Below are 15,198 nucleotides of genomic sequence, written 5' to 3'. Positions count from 1 at the left end.
GAACGTTGAAATTTGATGAATTGTTCAAATTCTCCGAAACAACCCGTCCTTACAGTTTTTCGTGGGTTATGTCTCAATGTTGTGAAGTCCAAATATTAGTACTTAGGTAATAGAATATTTTTATACTAGATGTACACTAGATATAAAATGTAAAATTTTATAACTAAATAATTAACTTTAAAAAAATTATGTTTATTTAAAAGAAAATTTGGTGTGATTTTGCTGCTTTATATTTTCGTAATAATTGTACTGTATTACCAGATAATGATATATTTATAAAAATAGTAAATAATTTACCAGAAGCAGTTTCCCAAGTATAGCTAAGAGAAATTAATTTTTCATTGTTCTAATTAGATAGGGCGGCACTCAAGAAGTTAAAATAACAACATCTTCGAAAATGACAATTGAATAAGCATTTGGAAGAATTAAACATGGTTAAATGATCCAATATTAAATACAATTGGCCTCGGTAGAGAGGTAATATAGCTGAGAGAGAACGTTTACTTGGAACAATGAGGGTACATTTAACTTCTTCAAAATCTGTAAAAAGAGGAGTATTCAGCAAGGATGCATGATGTCCCCTATTTTATTTAATAATTTATCTGGAAAAGATAATCTCAACCCTCAATAACCATTTTAAATTGAAGGAGTTACAGCAGGGAGAAGAGTCATAGATAATATTGGATACACAGACCAAAAATTGCTTATGGCGGGAAACGAAATAGAGTTAAAACTGGTAAACCCAAAGTTGAATTGACTTCAACTTTCATTTTATGAAATAGACCATAGAAAAGAAAAGGTTTGTACCCAGCATTATGTACAAACAGCGGTAAAATAAGTGTCAGAGAAGACAGTCAAAAGAAGAGCGGATAGAAAACAAAATATGTAAACCAAAAGATGGTACATACATACATGTCTCTATTGATTCTACTAAAGATATGTTTATTGTTTGTATTTGTTTGTACAGTTATTAAATATATATGTACACTTATAATTTATACAACTGTACCTATACTTTTTTCAGTCATTATGAAAAAAAATCAATCCTCATTCTGAGAGTAAATCTTGAATAGTATTAAAAGTGGTTGATTATTATCTACTAACCTTGACTTCTGGCCTCGACGGGTAGTCAAAGACAATGTTCTGGAAGTGTATGTTTCCTTTGCAGGACTCGGGCTTCTCTCCGATGTCCAGGAGGGGGTCAATCAATGGAATGCTGTCGATAACAGAGAATATCTTGGCACCAGCTCCCTTGGCCATTCCAAAGATCTCAATAAACGGAGTTGAAAAGCCAAAGTTCATGGATCCCATGAACACACCGAAGAATACCTGAAAACAAAAAATAAATAAAAATTCAATCATAGGAAAATGTTAGAAGTAAAAAAATTATTATAATAAAGATAAAACTCAAACTCAAGACAACTACAACAACTCGAAAATCATTTAGCACGAAAATATCTTATTGTAAATAAAGATACACATTAGAGAAGCAACGGATAGTGAATTGGCCGGATAGCGGCTAGTATACTAAGCTTGAATTCGGGAGTTAAGGATCATAGGGGCCTATCTACAAAAACATGGTTTTGAGATAAACGCAAATAAAAATTGGCATGCTTATATGCATAACTATATGCCCAACTGTATCTCTTAAACAACTGTATGTACGAGATAGAGCTATGTGTCACTAATAAATATGATTATGGCATTACCGAAACCAAGCTTAACTCAAAACACCAGTTTTTTTAGTTAGGCCCCTGTGATTCTAAGCCACCAAATCGTGAGAGCAAGAAACGATACATTCAAGGAGATGATACGAATGAAATATGGTTTTTAGCTAACTTTAACCAGTATTCAATTTTGGCAAAATATTTATGAATGTTTCTACCTGTTTTTCCGGCTTCAGCCAGACATTAGGATATTAGGTCACTATCCGGCATCTGGCCGGATTGTAATAAAGTGGCCGGATACCGGATAGTAACCGGATATCGTTGCATCTCTAATACATATATATACCGACGGTCCCGAAAAAAACAATGTCGGATGTGCAAATTTGTAGTTTTGCAGTAGAGCTGTTTAAGCTGAAAAGCCCAGCTACACTACTCGCGAAGTTGATCGAAGTTGACCGAATACGATAGTGTGGGCACGAACTTCACTTCGCTTCGGGCAACTTCGCTTCGCTTCGCCCGACTTCCGATTGTTGTCGGTAAATGCGCCCGAGTCAAAGGACTGGACTGAGTTACTCGCGAAGTTGCACGAGTGTGTGGGCACGTACTTCGAACTTCGGCTAACTTCGTCGAGGACTTCGTCGAAGCGTCGAAGCGAGTAGTGTAGCTGACGCTTAAGTTTTCGACATTGTTCTTCGGGACCATCGATATATTTATTATAATTATGCTTTTTCTTTTATGTAATTTGTACATCAGTATTGTAAGTATGTAGCATTATTCAAAAAAAGTTTTACATATTTACCATCCTATATATTATTTAAGTGAGTTATGATAAAAATATATGAACTTACGGCAACCATAACTGAAGGAGGGTATGTTTCCCTGTCATCAATGACCAGCCCAACTCCGTACCAGAAGGACAGAGCATACGAGGAGTAAATGCAGAACCATAAAATACCCAGTCCAATGCCAGTGTACAATCCTGGAAATTAATTTGTAATCATTATAAACAAGTTATAAAAAATATTAAGTACATATTACTAAAGTGTATTAATAAAAGGCAATAAGAGTGAAAAAATATACATATAAATATGCATACATATTATCAAACTGATTTAAAAATCATTTAGTGCTTCTGCGGTTTACAGAAATGAAAAGGTTATAAAATAATACTTAATGTATGTATGTCCAATAAAAACATATCGACGGTAAGCTCTAGCGTCATGAAATTTGAACAGTTCTGTCTGTTTGGAATTTCTATATCAACACAATTATTTTTTGTTAGAAATATGATTTCCATCACGAATTATGAAGTTTGAATAATATTACATTAATTTAAAAATGTAAAAAAAAATAAGACGAGTCGCTGAAAATTTGAAAAGTGTTAAAATCTACTGAGGGAAAAAACAAATTCCCAGGTGAAAGCAGGTAATAAAGCTATACCAATTCAACCAAAAACAAAAGACTTAGCGTCACCCGGAATGAAGCGCAGTGCGGGAGGTGAGCGTGGCATGGCAAGCAACCAACAGACGCTAGAGAACTACTAATAAATCATACCCTTTCTGCAAATGGCAAGAGACATGCGTCTGCGCACCATATTTTGCTTGCAGTTTAGCTATAGTTTGTAATAGTAAGAAAGTGATTACCTCTTCTGATGTTGATGTTTTGTGCTTCAACGAGATTTTCCCTGAATCGAACGGCTTCTTTCTTTTGCCCTCCGAATGCGATGACGGTCCGGATACCGCTCAACACCTCCTCAGCCACCGAACCAGCAAATCCATAGGCAACTGATTCCTGCTTGGAAAGCCGAGACGACATCTGGAAATTAAATAAAGACACTTTATTACAAATAACTAAACTTACCGTGGAGAGAAAAGTAGCATGTCAAAGACAGCTAATTCACTATAATAATCCATCTAAAACCCAAAGGCGGCATTATTATGGGGCCAGCACAAAATAAAATTATGCCTGAATTTATGCGTAAATTTAAAACTAATACAAAAATTGTGGGGTAAAATAAAACTAAGTTATTCTTTCATTTCATATATGTCAAAAAACAAAGGGATTTCTATGAAAAAAAAAACTATATTTTAGAAGGGAAATAGATAATGCTACGTATACATCCGCAAGCCAAAATGCCGAACTGAACCTCAACTTATGGGAAAGAAACGAAGCAACAGCAAATGGCGTGAAACGTCGCATGTAGTTGCTTCGTTCCTTTCTCGTAATTCATGGTATGGTTCACGTATTGGTTCGCAAATGTATACGTACCCTAATATACACATATATTATAGCAATATTTGTTGAAGTTGTGAAATGCACAAAATGATGACAATTATTTAGGTACATGTGTATGTATTTCAACATACGGTCTAAAACAGGAAAAGCTTACTACATACATACTTGGACAACCAAAACTTTCTTTATGAAAAATTGTATGTACTAATGTATTTCTGTACTAAATAAAGTATGTGAGTTGTGGAATGACTGGGAATTATTGGCCTACATTATGTGTTCACAGCATTGTCAGTTCTTGAAAGCTTGCAACAACTGTCTCATTCATGGATGTACACAATACCACCACCAGAACTAGGAGTTTTAATTGAAAGATTTGTTTTGCACAAATTCACGTGTGACAAAATCATCAATGATGCTTTTCAGCTTTCTATCAAATCGTAATAATCATGATAGTTGTTCTCTTCTGCTGATCACAATTTTTTTCAAAAGAAGAAATGGACTTAGTGGAGATTTTCACGGCCAAAAGTATTATATTATATATACTTTGTGATTTATTTTTGGGGTATTATGGCGTGTTGCGATACCGCCTACTTTAGCCAACGTTTCATACAGCATTACAGTATCCATCAGGGCAGATATGATCTTTCAACTGTCAAAAAACAAAATGGCGCTGAATGACCATTTGATGACATTGTCACATTTGAATGTCTGTGAAACAACCCATGATTATTTTAACATTAGAGAAGATGGCTATTCAATTTCTTTTTTAAGGTTATTTAAAGAGTGATAAAATGTATCTACTGTTTTACACAATTCATTCAATAGCACTATTCGTCTTGTCTATGCTATGCTGTGATAAAACATCTGCTCTTCAGCGTGGTATCTTGAACAAGTGGTGGTGACGACTACGGCTGAAGTTTTCTGGCACATATAAGTCATAGTTTTCCAAGAGGAATGGGTGATCAATATAGGAATGCGCTGTTTTTAGCGTCTACTTACAACTCCGACAACAGCAGCTGATATAAGCGTGATGGGAAAGGATGAGAGGCACACAAGAGAGAGTTTCCATCCTCGTACAAAGGCCAAGGCTATGCATCCAACGAAGGAGACCCAGTAATGGAAGCAAGTGGTCACCTTCTCGCCAAGTCCTTCTTCAAGTTTCACAAGATCGCTACAAACAGAATAAATACATTTGTTACACGAGAAAAGTATTAACCCCTTGGTCTTTTTGTGCCCTTTAGAACACGTTATACGGTACACCGACCGCAGTAGAGTACTGATACGGACTCATAAAAGTCAATCTATCTCCTTTTGTATTATTGTAAGATATATACAAAAGGAGACAGATTGACTTTTATGAGTCCGTATCAGTAATCTATCTCCTTTTGTATTATTGTAAGATATATTTACAATTTTAAAAGATGTGCGGCCACACACCTGCACACCTTAGCGAGAACACTGATGTAAGGGAATTTCACATTATATAAATCCTGCAGACATATTATTTTGTGACGAATAATAATATCATATAATATATAATGATACGTTCTAAATAATAAAAATCCATTAAAAATAACTCTGATTAGAATCATAGGATCTTGAGATCTCCTAGATTATTCATTTAATTGGATGACTTTGGTGATGTTTGGAAATTTATTTCTGAATCAGCAACAGTACAATTCCTAATACAATTTATGCACTTACTCACTTTTTTTCGAAATTCAAACGTTTTAAAGTAGTTTTTAGGTGAAAAAGTTAAAAAAAGGTGAAAAACTATTTGTATGGAAAAATAAATATTTTTCAATGGAAAAAAATTGTATGAAAAACTAACATTGCAATTTATACTTTTTACTACCATCATCATGTAAAATCACCTCTTGAAGTTAGCGTACTTTATCTCCGGACACCCTGTATAAAGAAGATTGAACTACGAGAAATTTTTTTACTGAATAACTCCACACACAAAGCCTTGAACGATATAAATTCTATCAGGTTCTAAGTCATCTTTGGGGATTCTACGTGGAGGGACTTTTTAAAGAAAATTTTTTGAAAGGGTCTTGAAAAGATCCATGTTGTAGGGAGTGGCGGCTCGTGATGTTTAGGTGCTAATAGTGCTAATATTACAAAATTTGGCATTATTGATGTTGTTGTAAATAAAAATGTCTTCTTATTTTTTTTTCAAAATTCAGTTTTTTCTATGAAGATTTAAAGGAAATCCGTGCGGCGCACGGCAAAACTGAAATATCATGAAAATCTTAAACAAAAAATCGGATTTTCGAAAAAAATATATTGTTTTGGACTAAACAACATCAATAATGTCTAATTTTTCAAACTTAGCACTAGTCACGAGCCGCCACTGCTTGTAGCAGGGACAAAAACAATGGCCGGAAAATCATTCGACAGTTCAGTTGTTAAACAAAGAATGAGATGTATAATATTAATAAGTAAACATACTCGGTCATTCTGGATGCGAAATCTCCAGACTCGTGGAGATCATAATATGAAATGTCTTGATTTAGCGCAGACTGCAAGAATTTCTTTCGGATGTTGAATATCTGAAATCAAAATTAATTGAAAAGTTTAAAAAATATATATACTTATGTAAAGAAATTAAGGTTACCATTACAGTCAAATGGTCAAGATAATTGATTTATTATATTTATTTATTAAGACCCTTTATGTATGAGTACATTTCATCTCATAATCTATTAATATAAAGAGGATTGTCTGTGGTGGCGGGTGGGTGGGTGGACTGGTGGCGTTTGTTTGATTTTTACACAAATCTGCAGTTTTATTCCGTGATTGATGACATTTTGCGAAACTTGACCTTAAAAACAAGAGCAAGGATACTGTCTAAGCGTAATTTCGAAAAACTCTGCATTAAGCCCGCCGGGACAACGCCGGGGACTGCAGCTAGTATTTACTTGAAGTCATTTTTCACAAAAACAGCGCTATATAAATTATCCAATTATTATTATTATAATAGCATTTTTTTATGGCCTGAATGATATATGTTTAGTAAATAAATGCATGTAAACAAAACAGTAATGTACATATTAAATAAAATAAAACCTTTTCTTAATTTAACCCATCTAAATTGAAAATTATTTAAAAAATAGACCAACCAAACTACACTGCAAAATTCAGTCCTTTTTCTCTCTGAGCTTTGATACAAAAATATGAAACAAATTTAATAATATGCTGTATTTTTGTACAGTTGATACACATAACAAGTTCCATAGCTCATGATGGAATTGACATTAAGCATAACGTAGCTGTGTTGACAATTTGAGACAGAGAAGGCTGTGAAAATATCATGATGCCAGGCACACTGTTAGAGAATTTTGAATAAGGCAAAGATATATTTTTTCCAAGAAACAAGTTGCTTCATTATTAGTCAACATTTTACCACCGCATTTTGAGAAGTGTGCTTGTAATATTTCAAGGTATTTGGAGGATAACACAATATCTCTATCAAGAAGATAAGCACCCTGCGCACATGTCACAAGTCCTTGTCGTGCCATTTGCTATCTCAATCTGAATATTTTATCTCAATCAATCTTTGCATTATTTATAAGCAATCTATTTGAGGCAACATACGAGATAAAGTAGTGATTTACTAATATATAGTTTATTGTTTACACTTAAATTTATTACCAAGTTACATAACAATAATATCTGAACAAAATCAAACATCGCAACTATTATTATAATTGCGACTACTTATTCATATGATTCAGAGAAAATCCATATATATTATGTACAACAGAAATACAAAAGGAATGCAAAAGGAATGTAATACCAATGTAAACATAGTGAGCAAGATTTAAAAAAGGATGCCCAGATGGTTCGGCAGATTTTTTGTTTTAAAGGAAAGACAAACATTCCCGGGTTACGAATAACCTACAATATTTTAAAATCTCCTACTACCACCACAGTAAGTGAAAAATGTTGCTTGAGTTGTAATGGACAGCAGAGGAATTGAACTCACAATTGAATATAAGAGTTTCAGGAGGTAAATTTAAGGTTTACAATATATTTATTGATTGTGAAATAAAGTGCAACCACAGACATATGAATATATAGACTAGAAATTAAAGGTGAGGGGTAAAATCAACTGTTGAAGAACGAAGGGGGTAAAGCTGACTGTGATTCGTCAATAAATCAATCTGACAGTATATAGGCATCTCGCATTATAATATCACCATTTAGTTCTTAAAATTAAAATCTGCTTTTGAATGAAGACATTTTTACATGGGAGCGCAAATTACTCGCCACGTTATGAACAAATTTGCGAAGTCCAAATTCGGCAAAAAAAAAATTCTTCTATTTTCAGAGTCGAATATTTTGTTTACGTATTTAGTTAAGACACTTTTATAAGTGTTCATAATTTACTTCCCAGTAACAACGATGCGCACACTTGAGAATCGCTACATTCGACCAATGTTGGCTCGATGTGATAGTATATGCTTCTACAACTGATTCATATTATACGACGTGAATAAGCTTAAAATGATGCTTACATATGGAATGTAATACGACAATTGGGTTTATTCTCTTTTTCACATCTATTTTTACAAGTTTTCATGTCACAAGCCACTATTTTGCCGTGTTATTTCATAAAATGCCTTGACCATAGCTCGACGCTAGTTCGAACAAGAATGATGACGTCACATTCTCAAGATTCACGGGAAGCCATACGCGAGCCCAGCCGGCTCCAATGGAACCGGTATGGGGAGTGGGGAATAATACGCTTTTAATCACTTAGGGCAGGTCTACTAATATTCATATGTCTATGAGTGCAACCAATAACATTTTACAAAAATTTCAGATCATTATACTTTTTACATTAATAACTTCATTTTTGGACACAGCCGTGTACTAAGAATAATATTATGTCATGAGTAATGCTTTTGTAAGTCATAGTTATGTAAACATACAAAATAAGACTAAAAACCATTTGTTACAGAAGTGGCGTGGTTTCCTGTAAAGGAGAGTTGTATATAAACATAATATAATATACATAATGCAAATATGTATGTATTGTTTTACCTGATTATGAGCAGCGTAGTTGGACAGCATAGTGGCCAGGTAACTGAACACCAGCAGTGTGACACCCAGGCCGACACTCCTCAGAGTGAAGGTCAACACAGCTTCAGATAGCACCGTGGGCTTCATGCCCTCAGTAGACCCCCCCGGGGTCTGAGAGACCGCGTAGTATATCATGGCCTCTGTTAGATCTGCAAACACTAGCGTGTTGAGGGGAGCGACGCATCCTGTTATTAACGCACTCAAGAATCCGATACATAACATGATCCGATCTGTCGCAGACGCAAATCGAAACTGAAAATTTAAACGAATAAATATAAATATCAAAAATTGTTAAGAAGCGCATTTAACAAAGGATGATCACAGGAGATTTAATTAATGGAGGTCTAAATGCAGCAAGCTAATAAAAAAACTGTCAAAAAAAGTCAGGTTAGGAGTCCATGGAGTTATGATTTCAATCCTCATGTATTGCAGTGAGTTAAGAAAGTATGCTAAATATACTAGACTTGGGTCATTGGTAAAACAGAATAATGTGTATGAGATGATTTTTGCATGTGAATGAAGCAAGCAGTGCAAGACAGATTATGTGGTATTACATTCTTTCTATATACAGTGAAATATTGATGATGTTATGGTAAATATCCAGATGCACAAATTCTTTTTAAAAACACTCTGTATCAGTTTAATTACAAGAACAATTATTTCAGTCAACGGAGACGTAAAATAATGCATTTAATTAATATGATAAAAATTTAAATTTTTCAAATTTATCATGATCACATCGCAGCCATCTTGAATGTTAATAGATCAATATTACTATCGAGGTGACTTATGAAAAAGGTTTAAAAACAGTTTTTTTTCTTTTTTAATTAAAATATATATTTTTTAAACTAACCTAAAATCCTATTTTCACAGGTCACAAATATGGCGTTAACAAAAGATATAAAAAAATCTGTGTATTAATTTGAACGAAATAGCCATTTAAATCCATTATTTTTCCTCTCCAGTGATTGAAATAGTTGTTCTTCGCAGTAATTACTGACATGAATTTTTTTTAAATAATTTGTGCATATTGAGGAGAGCTTTTTGGATATTTACCGATGCTATTATAAGTTTATCAAAGAAGTCTTACATTATTTTAGTAAGCTTGTTGATGAGACAAAAGAGGACCACTGTTCAACGTCCATCAATAATATATTCATTTAAGCTCTTTCATGTTTTCATTTCAATTTTGAATTCCATATTAATGATATTGTAAATGATGCAACAGTTTTACAAATCGACCAACAATATTATATAGCTGAGATACGGTCGCCTTTTGCTTCCTTAATTTTGTGGCTCTCAGAGCTTTCGGATCTCTAGCACCGCGCACCGCATTCCTAGGCGAATTATCGCAGTGTCTCAAGAAAGTTGACGTATTCGATTTCGCAAAGAGGTAAATGTTTCCATCTGGATTGTCATCTGCGCATGACCTCGCAATACCCGCAGATGACCTCGTTTCACAGACCAAACGATTTAAAGTTTGAGGTCGTCGGTGAGTAAAATTGGAACACTTCACTCTTCCTCCCTTTTCGCCTCTGGTTTCGAATGGAGTCAAGCTGTTGGTGATTTCTTTTCCCTCTTCACAGAGGGTGTCGAACCTATCGAACAAAATACACATCATCGTTCATGCGGGTACGATCACGCGATGCTTAGGTTTTTAAAAACATCCTTTGAACCTCTACCAACCGGCGCAGTGGAGATTAACTAGGAGCGTCTATTATATAATAAAATATCGATGGTTTTGTGCAAGGATTTTAACATATTTTGTAGATAACTTTCTTGAGATATCGCGTTGAAAATACAACAACGGTGCAATTCACTTTTGTATACAAATAAAAGTGAACTGTCACTTTGACAGTAGATTATTTGTGTTATTAATTTAATTGTTTATTCCCTGTTTTTTTCGGATACTAAATAGTCTATAAGTCTATGGTTCAGAGAAATAGGTACCTACCAAATGCGGCTAGTACCAAAACCTCCCAGAGTGATTGATTTATTTATGCTCCTAGATCACATAGTACACATCATTGTTTCATATCGAAATTGCTTCAACGAGTCTCAGGCAAAATTCTTTCTAACTAAGAACTTGCAATCATTATAATAAAACTTATTTTGATGCTGATATCCTGTCGTGTACCTTAGGAGCTTTTAAAAAAATTGTTAACAGAGTATTGTAATAATTAACCCTTTTCTAAATTTAATACATTACATTCATCATTTATTCATTATCACTCTTACATATTATTTGTATTTAATATCAAATGTACGTGTATGTATGTGTGTATGTATGCATGTATGTATGCGTATGTATGTATGCATGTATGTATGCGTATGTATGTATGCAACTATGTATATGTATGTGTGTACGTATGTATTTATATGTGTATATGCATGTGTATGTATATATATGTATTTATGTGTTTATACGTGTATATTTATATACATTTTCTCTTATTATTTCTTTGTTTTTAACATTTCTTTGTTTTTAACCTTTCTTTGTTTTCTTTGTTTGTTTATTGCTTTTTAACCTTCTTTATCTTTATTGCATGATGTGAACATTGGTTATTGGGTTGTAACCTAATTCTTTTACTTATTTTTTCTCTCTCTCTATGCATGTTATGTTATAAACCTGTTAATGTTCCTAATTAAATTAAATAAAATAAAATACACCCACGTTGTCCCTATGTAAGATAGTTGATTTATGGTCCCAATGCATTAGGCCAATGCACTGGCCCAACGTGTTCTCACATTGGCCCTGTCTTCAGAACGCAATACGCCCAATACGCTTTCAGCTGAGACAATCGTGTTAATTATTACGTCAGTGATTATTTGCGTTTTTATTGAATAAACGTGCTGTTCAGATAAATTGCCGTGACTGCGATAATTTCCACATCTATCTGGATTTGACGGCCTCCGTTGTCGAGGGATAAGGCTCTCGATCTCGACTAGCAATCCGAAGGTCGCAGTTTCAAATCCCAGTCATATCAGTCAGGTCCAAACATAGCTAATATGATATCATGTTACATTTCGATTCTGAATGGTAGTCTTTCACCACTCGGCATTCTTAATTGAAAAAGAATAGTAGGTACAGCCACCAAGTACGTAGGGGTTTTCTTCTCCAGACGAAAGACCCGCGGAACCCCGATGGGCCTCGTTAAAATATACGACTATATTACCATGGCAAAAAAATGCTAAGTACTTTGGAGTGGCACTCGACAGAAAACCACGATGGAACCAGAGATGTGCTTTATTTCAAATAAATCCATTTAAAATGGAAATGCAAAATGGGTATTTTGCATTTTAAATGCTTTTCTAAAAACCATTTTGCATTTTAAATGCTTTTCTCAATGCATTTTCCATTTTAAATGCTTTTTTGCAACATTCTTCCTACTATCTCCACTCATCTTTTTTTCATAAGCCCCGAATGTCAGTCGGTCCTCAACATCGCTATGAGAGATAAATTACATTTTTCAAGTTGCTCCCTGGTAGGAGCCCTGGCAATCGAGTGATACCATTACAAAAAAAAACTGATTCAAATACTGAACACGGGGCCATGACGCTATAATATTAAATGTTAGATAGCAGTTTCTATGTTTTTACGTTGGCAACATTTGTCCCGCGCAATTTTTTTGTGGTCTGTAGTCGTGGCATTTTTTGATTTACCATCATGTAATATGTTTGTTCTACATTGATGTCCATTATTAAATGACAAAACTTTTTAAAAATTCTATAATTATTTTAATTGTTTGACCTGAGAAACCATTTTGCATTTTCAATGCATTTTGAAAATAGGTATTTTGCATTTTAAATGCTTTTCTAAAAACCATTTTGCATTTTGCATTTTCAAATGGAAAAGTTTTGACCCATTTCCATTTTGCATTTCAAATGGTTATGGGTACCCATTTTGCACATCTATGGATGGAACACACACATTTGTGAAACAATAGCGAAAACGAGACGAACAACAAACGCATTATACCCCCTTATCAGCTACAGCAGTAAACTAAACCTAAAAAACTACCTTCTCATTTACACATCGACAATCCGACCAAAACTAACGTACCTAAGTAAAACGTATCTTTTATATAAATCTACGAGCAGGTTTATATAAATGATTGCCACAAGTAAAAAAGAAAAGTTTATTTCGCTATAAACATTTTGATGTAAATATTATTCCTACTTACAAAAAACCCTACAGTAACAAAAGACAGTCCAGTCACCGGGTAGAAAAGATTATCTCCTCATTTATGCACCTTTACCCCCAGTTGCCGAAGGAAGATAGAAAAATGTTCCCCTGCATCATTTTTTTACAATACGATATATATCATCATAAGAATGAAAAAGTTTTATGAATAGAGTTTTCCCTACCAGCCGGTAATATGGTACAGACGGCGTGACATCTTCTTTGGTTGTGCTGTCACTAGAAGTACTACTGGTCTCTTGTTTTGATGCGGGCACAAATGTTCTGAAAAAAGAAAAAGTTATATAGAATACCGATATTTTATACTGAACTTAAACATTGCACTTCTCTTCTTTTTACCATAGATACTGCGCAAGACGGGATATAATATTAGTTATATATGTATTTATATTATAGGTATTTTATTTGGTCATTGCAAACTACTGAAAAATTAATACAAACAAAAAAATACTCACACGTCCAAGGGGTTCGGTTTATCACTCCCGTCATTGGGTAATTTATAAGTTGACTTCGTCATGGTGGGACCTCTCCTCTCGAGAGGGTTGCCGAAATACACCTTAGGAAATTGACAAAAATCCATTATCATTATCGTTTCTATAAGAACCTACCTACACAATTAACTGAATATAGATTGACTATTTAGAAAACTGAATAAGTAATTATTATATTATAGTACGTTTGGAAACTAGTAAGCAAAGTGGGGAATCTCAGTATGGTAGGTACCAGCTACTAGGTGTGTGTTCATGCCATTTTTTTATATCCGATGGAAGTGAATCACACATTTCCAACAGGTTTTCGAAAGATTAGAAAACTTATATCTACAAATTTTGTAATTTAACAAAAATGGTCTTTAAAACCACCTTTATATGGCCAGAAAATATCTTTCAAAGGGAGTAAAAAGGAAAATATCGATGAAATGTTTAAAGAATCGAATATCGTAAAGTACATATTTACCTAGTTGATAAATAGACATCCTAGTATTTCTACTAAGTATAAACTAAAATAATAATCAGAAAGATAGTAGAGATTTTTTTTATTTATTACGAAAAACAGTGAATCTAGTTACGTTTCATAAAGTCCAAATAGATTAAAATACGAATTTATACCGAAAATAGTTTCAAAGAGTGTACTTTAAAATGTTCTAGTTAAAACAGAGCTGTGAGATGTATACAACGGAAATGTGGAAAACATTATCAGATGAGAGAAGAACTAAATTGGATTCCAATAAAACAGAGCTGTGAGATGTATACAACGGAAAGGCAAATATGGAAAACAGAATCAGATGAGAGAAGGACTAAATTGGATTCCAATAAAACAAAGCCTTCTAATTATCTGTGAATTTTTATAGATAATGTTATGTAAAAGCTAATGCCAAAATACTGGCATACATCAATGCATGGATGACATTGTTTTTAATAAAAATATACATAATAATGGAACCAGAAATGTAAAAATAATTAGATCGCCTCATGTGAGAAAAGCAGTCACAGAACTACTGAATACCTAAATGATTATAAATGTATGTTGATATGCCTGAAAGTCGGAAGAATGAATGTATTTAAAAAATATTGTAAAAATGCAATTTTATAAACAATGCGATGTAACCTTGGGCATATCTATAACTAAATAGTATTAAAAAAGTCGCTATCCGCATCTGTCCGTTTGTGCGCTTAGCTCTTCTAAACTATGTAACGAATTTTTATAGGGTTTTCACTATCACTTCGGAGAGATTGGGAGGTCCGCGGAGATTTACATAAGTTTCCATTGAAAAAATATACGTTGAAATTAAGTAATGATAAATAAGTAATTTTTAAAATAATAATATTGAATTCAGCTTCGTCAAACTGGATAATATTGGTATAATAGTATTTAGTTTCCATCAATCGTTTGCTGACAGTTAAAAGAATCTTAGTCCGAGGGTTATTTCGATAATTATCCATCACCGGACGATTAATTGATTGAAAATAAATTACATTTATTATCGATCCGATGGAATATCACAAA

At 33.6% G+C, this 15,198-nt stretch overlaps 1 protein-coding gene across 2 annotated transcripts in view; it reads right to left on the bottom strand.

Moving 5' to 3' along the window:
* The window catches only part of LOC149420276 (ATP-dependent translocase ABCB1-like), a 53,304-nt gene that overhangs the window by 31,395 nt on the left and 6,711 nt on the right, over positions 1-15,198 (bottom strand). The window contains exons 2-9 of one of the 2 annotated variants that reach the window (XM_089636564.1): positions 13,650-13,750; positions 13,362-13,458; positions 8,955-9,245; positions 6,357-6,457; positions 4,902-5,073; positions 3,311-3,482; positions 2,516-2,646; positions 1,105-1,329 (exon numbers count right to left, since the gene is read on the bottom strand). In XM_089636564.1, coding sequence (XP_089492690.1) covers positions 1,105-1,329; positions 2,516-2,646; positions 3,311-3,482; positions 4,902-5,073; positions 6,357-6,457; positions 8,955-9,245; positions 13,362-13,458; positions 13,650-13,711 — 1,251 coding nt within the window. In that variant the 5' untranslated portion in view covers positions 13,712-13,750. Of the gene's footprint in view, positions 1-1,104; positions 1,330-2,515; positions 2,647-3,310; positions 3,483-4,901; positions 5,074-6,356; positions 6,458-8,954; positions 9,246-10,083; positions 10,205-13,361; positions 13,459-13,649; positions 13,751-15,198 lie in introns of those variants that run through there. The other variant, XM_089636565.1, reaches the window with a different exon arrangement.

This window comes from Hesperophylax consimilis, chromosome 10 (genome assembly GCF_061612785.1).
Source record: "Hesperophylax consimilis isolate HC1 chromosome 10, BYU_Hcon_1.0, whole genome shotgun sequence".
Lineage (NCBI taxonomy): Eukaryota > Metazoa > Arthropoda > Insecta > Trichoptera > Limnephilidae > Hesperophylax > Hesperophylax consimilis.
The sequence above is the reverse complement of the archived record's forward strand: the minus strand, read 5'-3'. Positions and strand labels throughout refer to the sequence as shown.